At 43.1% G+C, this 7,870-nt stretch overlaps 1 protein-coding gene across 2 annotated transcripts in view; it reads left to right on the top strand.

Annotated features, from left to right (window-relative positions):
- Window positions 1–7,870, top strand: part of LOC122559194 (ankyrin repeat and SOCS box protein 13-like) — a 23,893-nt gene that overhangs the window by 5,200 nt on the left and 10,823 nt on the right. For both annotated transcript variants that reach the window (XM_043708576.1, XM_043708577.1), the window contains exons 2-3: window positions 1,640–1,780; window positions 5,022–5,212. In XM_043708576.1, the coding sequence (XP_043564511.1) occupies window positions 5,032–5,212 (181 nt within the window). In that variant the 5' untranslated portion in view covers window positions 1,640–1,780; window positions 5,022–5,031. The remainder of the gene's footprint in view (window positions 1–1,639; window positions 1,781–5,021; window positions 5,213–7,870) is intronic.

Below are 7,870 nucleotides of genomic sequence, written 5' to 3'. Positions count from 1 at the left end.
GCTGCAGCATGACATTGACAGGATGCAGAGATGGGCTGAGAGGTGGCAGATGGCGTTCAACCTGGATAAATGCGAAGTGATGCATTTTGGAAGGTCGAACTTGAAAGTTGAGTACAGGATTAAGGATAGGATTCTTGGCAATGTGGAGGAACAGAGGGATCTTGGTGTGCAGGTACATGGATCCCTAAAATTGCCACCCAAGTGGACAGGGTTGTTAAGAAAGCATATGGTGTTTTGGCTTTCATTAACATGGGGATTGAGTTTAAGAGTCGTGAGATCTTGTTGCAGCTCTATAAAACTTTGGTTAGACCGCACTTGGAATACTGTGTCCAGTTCTGGTCGCCCTATTATAGGATGCTTTGGAGAGGGTTCAGAGGACGTTTAGCAGGATGCTGCCTGGACTGGAGGGCTTATCTTACAAAGAGAGGTTGACTGAGCTCGGACTTTTTTTATTGGAGAAAAGGAGGAGGAGAGGGGACCTAATTGAGGTATACAAGATAATGAGAGGCATAGATACATTGGAAGAAAGAAGGAAGAGAGGGGACCTAACTGAGGTGTACAAGATAATGAGAGGCATAGATAGAGTTGATAGCCAGAGACTTTTTTCCCAGGGCAGAAATTGTTAAGCTGTTTGGCGGAAAGTATAGAGGGGATGTCAGAGGCGGGTTCTCTACACAGAGAGTTGTGAGAACATGGAATGCGTTGCCAGTAGCAGTTGTGGAAGTGAGGTCATTGGGGATATTTAAGAGACTGCTGGACATGCATATGGTCACAGAAATTTGAGGGTTCATACTTTAGGTTTACCTTACGTGAGGATCAATGGTCAGCACAACATCGTGGGCTGAAGGGCCTGTTCTGTGCTGTACTGTTCTATGTTCTATGTATGTTCTATTCCCAATCTGTGCACATAATAATCTCTGAAACTTTGCAACAATCATAATTGAGAAGTGTTTACGTTTATGTACCATAACCTAATGACACTTAGACATTGTTTGTAATATGAATAATGGCTGCTGGCATAGGACGTTTCATATTTCTCAACATACATGAAGAATCAGCATCTACAAAAGAGAAAGCATAGCAGCAAAAATGGGGAGGAAAACATATTTAAACTTTTTAAAAGAAATCTTTCTGTTCTAATTCCAATTTATGAATGAAAACATTGCAATATTCACATCTTCAATATTCATAGATTTGGTGTTCCAAATTTGTATTCTTTCTTTTGGTTGTATAGATGCTTCATGACTGGTCAGTCATCTGATTTGATTAGATTACTTACAGTGTGGAAACAGGCCCTTCGGCCCAACAAGTCCACACCGACCCGCCGAAGCGCAACCCACCCAGACCCATTCCCCTACATTTACTCCTTCACCTAACACTACAGGCAATTTAGCATGGCCAATTCACCTAACCTGCACATTTTTGGACTGTGGGAGGAAACCGGAGCACCTGGAGGAAACCCACGCAGACAATGTGCAAACTCCACACAGTCAGTCGCCTGAGGCGGGAATTGAACCCGGGTCACTGGTGCTATGAGGCAGCAGTGCTAACCACTGTGCCACCGTGGATGTTTTTAACAGTATTTGCTTCATGCTTTTTAACTAAATTTACTATATTATCAATTTATAATTTTTTACAGAGGACTGTGGGCAATTTTAAAATCTTCACTTGCCCAGGAAGTCCAATCTTCCATGGCAGGACAAAAGTCTTTTTGAATCTTCATGAACAATGGCATCAACGTGAAAGCCACTGCTCTGATGGCAGAAAAGAAGGATTGCTGGTAGGTCATTTTCAATCCACTGTATGTCTGAAGGTTACTGTTCAATGCCTATTACCTGACAGTGCAGGAATTCAGATAAAGGTCCATATCTTACTGTAGTTGCATTACAGATCCAAGACAGTTGCAAAGTGATCAGTCCTTCTCAAGAAAGATAGCCTTTCAACGGAACCACTGAGATTTGCTTGTATGATACAGAAGCTTAATGTATGACATTATTCAGTAACGCGACTTTTGTCTGACCAAATCAAAACCTTCTTGAAACTTCCTGATTGATGCCATTATGCAAGTGTACTTTCTCATATTTTTATGTACCTGCCCCAGCGAGTGGCTGCAGATATTCACAGAAGTCAAGGAGTCAGTCACTTATCCACTTTGTCACTGAGAATATTCCATTTTCCATGTAAGAAAACCTAAAAGGGGAATGTAAGCATCTTCAAAATTGAGAAGTTACTCTTTGGGTCTGGAAATGCATGAACTTTCCAGGGCACTCTACCAAGAGCTGGAATGAGAGAATGTGGGAGAAGCATACAAATTAGTTTTGAGCTCTGATATCTTGATTCTAGCCATTGCTTCAAATTTACATGGGCTCTTCCCTTAAATGAAACGTCTCTTTTCTTAAAAATATGGTTCCTCATGTGAAAGAGGAGATAAGCTGGAGAATAAGTGTCCCCTAGGCCAGGGATTCACTTGGTCCAACTCTAACTCTTCACTTGCATTCTTGACTTCTCAGTTTGCACTTCTGGGTGTAGACTGTCCACCAATCTCCATTACAAGCCCACTGTCTCCCACAGTTATCTTGATTACAGCTCCTTACACTGTGCTTCATGCAAGGATTCTGTTACATTCGCCCAGTTTCTCCATTCCTGTCATAATGATGCCACTTTCCACTGGGGTGCCTCTGACATGACGTCAACTGAAGATTACGTCCCACCCCCCCATTATGATTGACAGGGCCCTCAGCTCTGTCTAACCCATTTCCCACACTTCTGTCCTCATCCCTTTGCTCCTTCCCAAAACAATTGAGTTCCCCTAGTCCCTATTTTCTAACTCACTACTCTCCACATTCAAAGGATCATCCTCTGTCTTTTCACCTTATCCAGCAAGATGCCATCACCAAACACATCTTACCCATGCCTCCACGGTCAGCATTCTGCAGGGACCATTCCCTCCATGACACTCTGTCCTACTCTTCCCTTGCATCTCACTTCCTCATTTTCCCATGGCACCTACCAATACCATCACAGAGATGCAATGCCTGCCCATTCACCTCCTCTCTCCCTGCCAATTACCAATGCATCTTCCAGGTGAAGCAACATTTTACATGTAGTTCTTTCATTCTAATATTACTATACTTGATGCACACAATGTGGTGCCTTTTACATTAGCAAAACTAAACAAAGACTGGGAGAACTCTTTGTGAAACACATCTACCTTTTCCATAGGGAATGACCTTGTCCTCCATTTGTCTGCCCTTCCAATAAATTCCCTTGCTCCCATGCTAACGTTTTCACCTTGAACCTGTTGCAATGTTCCAATGAAGCATAATGCAGGCTCAAAGAACAACATCTCATTTTGTGTTCAGGGCCTTTACAACCTCAATATTGAATTCCATAACTTCAGGACCCGACCTAATATGGTCTGTCTTCCATTTCCTTTAAATTCTCCTTCCCTTCCCTCAACTGGCTTGTCTTGTTTGTGTCTTGTTTACTTTGCGTTCAGTTAAAAGAACACATTTTCACTCTTCTACATTTTAATTTCCACTCACTTTACATCCCTGTATCTTTCATCCCAATTAGAAACCCCTTTGTCTTTCACACTGGGCCTCCACATCATCTGTTCTCTTTTCTCTTCTTCCATCTCTGTCCAAAGAGTAAAGTCCATCATTTTCCAACCCTTTTAGTTCCTCAGAAGGTTCACATCCAACTTGAAACATTGACAGCCATTAACGAGGCGAAACTGCCGCAAAGTGATAGCTAACCCACCAGAGATTTAGACCCTTTTTTGTTAGGACATGGAATACGCTACCAGAAACCAACTTGGAAATAGCAGCCATAGTTACTATTAAATTGATAACATGAAAAACACATTTCAAAATATCAGGGAAATGTACAGAACAAGCTTTGAGAAGATTTGTAGCTCAGGTTTTGGATGTAGGTTTGCTCACTGAGCTGAAAGGTTCATTTCCAGACGTTTTGTTACCTTACTAGGTAACATCTTCAGTGGACCTCAGGCGAAACAATGCTGAAAATTCCTGCTTTCTATTTATATGTTTGGGTTTCTTTGGGTTGGTGATGTCATTTTCTGTGGTGATGTTATTTCCTATGGTGAAATCATTTCCTGTTCCTTTTCTCAGGGGATGGTAGATGGGGTCTAACTCGATGTGTTTGTTGATAGAGTCCGGTTGGAATGCCATGCTTCTAGGAATTCTCGTGCGTGTCTTTGTTTGGCTTGTCCTAGGATGGATGTATTTCCCAGTCGAAGTGGTGTCCTTCCTCATCCATATGTGAGGATACTAGTGAGAGAGTGTCATGTCTTTTTGTGGCTAGTTGGTGTTCATGTATCCTGGTGGCTAGCTTTCTGCCTGTTTATCCAATGTACTGTTTATTACAGTCTTAGCATGGTATTTTGTAAATGACGTTATTTTTGCTTGTCTGTATAGGGTCTTTGAAGTTCATTAGCTGCTGTTTTAGTGTGTTGGTGGGTTTGCGGGCTACCATAATGCCAAGGGGTCTGAGTAGTCTGGCAGTCATTTCCGAGATGTACAGAATGTACAGAAATTAGATTGAGTAGATATGTCTTGCAGAAGCATAACCCAGATATGATTGGTAAAATGATCTCTCCCTCATTTGAAACCTTCTTGATCCCAGCTTCTAAAGCTTATTACAGCATTATATTTACTCCCAGCATCTGTAAGGAGCGAAAAGAGCTGACGTTTCAAGTCTAACTGACCCTTTGTCAAAGCTGACAAAGGGTCAGTTAAGACTCGAAACGTCAGCTCTTTTCTCTGCTTACAGATGCTGCCAGACTTGCTGAGATTTTCCAGCATTTTCTCTTTGGTTTCAGATTCCAGCATCCGCAGTAATTTGCTTTTACTATATTTACTTGCTGGTGGAATTTTAAGTATTATTCTTTTCATTTATGAAAATTGTTCATTTGTATCTTGTCGGAATACTGGATAGTAATGCAGAGTGCCTTTATGAAGTTCATATTATGGAATGGTTAGTTTCTTTCTCCCATATAGACACAACATAATGGGATTTTATATCAGTTCCATGTCCGGTACTGAACTGAAAAACACCAGATTCCAGCCAGGGACACTGCAGGAGCGGCAGTACCAAACAGCACCCAACTACAACTACAAATGGACTGATCTACACTGTGAAGCAAGCCGAGGGAACATTGAGAGACTGCAGGCATTACTTCGCATAGCAGGTACAGTAGGTCTTATGTATCAAGTATCAAATTATTCATGGCAGTGATGTTGCAATACTATCCTTTCACCTTTGGAGACAATTTTGGATCTTATACAGGTCCTAGCATTTAAGTACCAATTTTTGTTAAATTAACAACCCAAGGGGCATCACAAGGAAGAATTGAAAAACCGTGGAAGAAAAGCTAACTGAGTAACTAAGGTTAAACTGATGAAGCTTTTACAGATGAGGAGAGGTGACAAAGTTATACAGAGAGAATTCCAGAGTATAGGCATGTGCTCCCTGCTGATGATCAGTCAAGGTGGAGCAGGAAGGAAGGTACACAGAAGAATAGAGCATATGGCTGAAACCTGGGGGTGAGGAATGTTGCCAAGTGAGCTAAAGCTAGGGAGGAATTTGTGCATGGTTTGAATTCATTTGATTATTGTATTCATGTGTGCCTAAGGACAGCAGAAAGCCTTGCTTGCAAGCAGTGCAGGCAGATCATTGTAAGCAAGGATGTACAGATCATAGGGTGGAAATAAATTTGGACAGAGTGAGGCATACACGTAACACTGCACAGGACATGCATGAGGCAAGATCAACATTAACTAGATGAACATTATTTGAAGTTGTTCTTGAACCTATTGGAGTGTATGTTCAAGCTTCTGTATCTTCTGCCTGATGGAGAGTTTGTAGGAGACCATTACTGGGGTGAGATGAGTCTTTGATGATGTTAGTAGCCTTTCTATGGCAATGAGAAGTGTAAATGGAGTCCATGGATGGGATGTTGGTCTCCATGATGGTCTGGGCTGTGCGCACAACTTTCTGTAGTTTCTCATGGTCCTGGGCAGAGCGGTTGCCATACCAGGTCATTATGTACCCAGATAGAATGCTTTCTATGGTTCATCTGTAACAGTTGCTGAGGGTCCTTCGGGACATGTTGAATTTCCTGAGCATCCTGAGGAAGAAGAGGCATTGTTGTGCCTTCTTGACTATCACATCTATGAGTGAAGTCCAGGACACGATGTCGGTTATTGTCACTCCTAGCAACTTGACGCTGTCAACCCTCTCAACCTCTGTTCCGTTGATGTAAATGGGGGCATGTTCTCCTCCTTTCTTTCTGAAGTCAATGATCGGATCTTTAGTTTTGTTGACATTGAGAGAGAGGTTGTTATCACTGCACCACATTACCAAGCACTGTCATGCTATCCTGTATTCTGACTCATCGTTGTTTGAAATCTGTCCTACCACAGTGGTGTCTTTGGCAAACTTGCAGATGGTGTTCATTCAGAATTTGGCAACACAGTCGTGGGTGTACAGGGAGTACAGTAGGAGGATCAGAACACATTCTTGGTGGGGTGGGGCATGTGTTGAGTGTTATCATGGAGGAGATGCAGTTATCTATCTTCATTGACTGCGGTCTGTGGGTCAGTTACAGAGGGTGGTACAGAGAATTAGGTCTTGGAGTTTGGAGATCAGTCTGGAGGGGATAATGGTGTTGAAGGCGGAGTTTAGTCAATGACCAGGAGTCTGACGTCGGCGTCATTATTGTCCAGATGTTCCAAGGCTGAGTGCAGGGGTAGGGAAATGGCATCCGCTGAGGGCCTGTTACATCAATAGGCAAGTTGTAGAGGATCTAGGGCAGGCTGGGAGACTAGAGTTAATGTGGGTCATTACCAGCCTCTCGAAGCAATTCATGGTTATGGAGGTCAGCCCCCGGGACAGTCGTCATTCAGGCACATTGCATGTGCTCTCTTAGATACTGGGATGGTGGTGATCTTCTTGAAACAGGTGGGTTCATAGGAGGGAGAGGTTGAAGATGTTGGTGAATACCTCCACCTGCTGCTCTGCACAGGATCTTAGTGCTCAGCCAGGAACACCTTCTGGGCCTGCCACTTTCCTTGAGTTGACTCCCAGGAAAATTGATCTGATGTCTGCAGCGGTGACAGAGGGAACAGTTATGTCCAGGTCTGTCGGGGCAGGTGTCACCGTGCCACTGGCATTCTGCTCAAACGGAGCATAGAAAACATTGAGCATGTCAGGGAGGGATGTGTCTTTGGCTGTTATCTTGCTTTGCTTTATTTTGTATCCCGTTATGTTGTTTAGACCTTGCTACAGATGGGGAGAGTCCGTATGGTTGGTTTGGTTGGGTACTGCCTTTTGGCATCTCTGATGGCTTTGTGGAGTCATATTGCCTTTCTAATTCAAAATGGACCAGTGGAAATCAGTCTCAGTAAGGAAAAATCAAACTCTGTGTGGCACAGATATTGGAGATGCAGAGTTTAGGATGAAGTGGAGTTTGGCAAGGTCTCAAGGAACTCATGTTCTGAGACCAGAAGAGGATTGTAAGCTGTAGAGCAGGGATGGATTGTCGAATCTATGAAATAAGGAGGATTGGTCTTTGATACAAACTTGGATAGAACATTGAAGTTGAACACCTTTGCCTCTAACCAAAGTGGGATCTTGGGAAAAGGGATGACGTTATCATAAGATGTAGGAGCTGACGTAGACCATTCAGCTCAGCAATGCAATTCAGGCAGCATCCGAGGACAGGCAAAATCCGAGGACAGGCAAAATCGATGTTTCGGGCAAAAGCCCTTCATCAGGAATAAAGGCAGAGAGCCTGAAGCGTGGAGAGATAAGCTAGAGGAGGGTGGGGGTGGGGAGAGAGTAGCAT

The sequence above is a fragment of the Chiloscyllium plagiosum genome, chromosome 18 (assembly GCF_004010195.1).
Source record: "Chiloscyllium plagiosum isolate BGI_BamShark_2017 chromosome 18, ASM401019v2, whole genome shotgun sequence".
NCBI classification, from domain to species: Eukaryota; Metazoa; Chordata; class Chondrichthyes; order Orectolobiformes; family Hemiscylliidae; genus Chiloscyllium; species Chiloscyllium plagiosum.
Note: the sequence above shows the minus strand (reverse complement) of the source record. Positions and strands in the feature narration are given on the sequence as shown.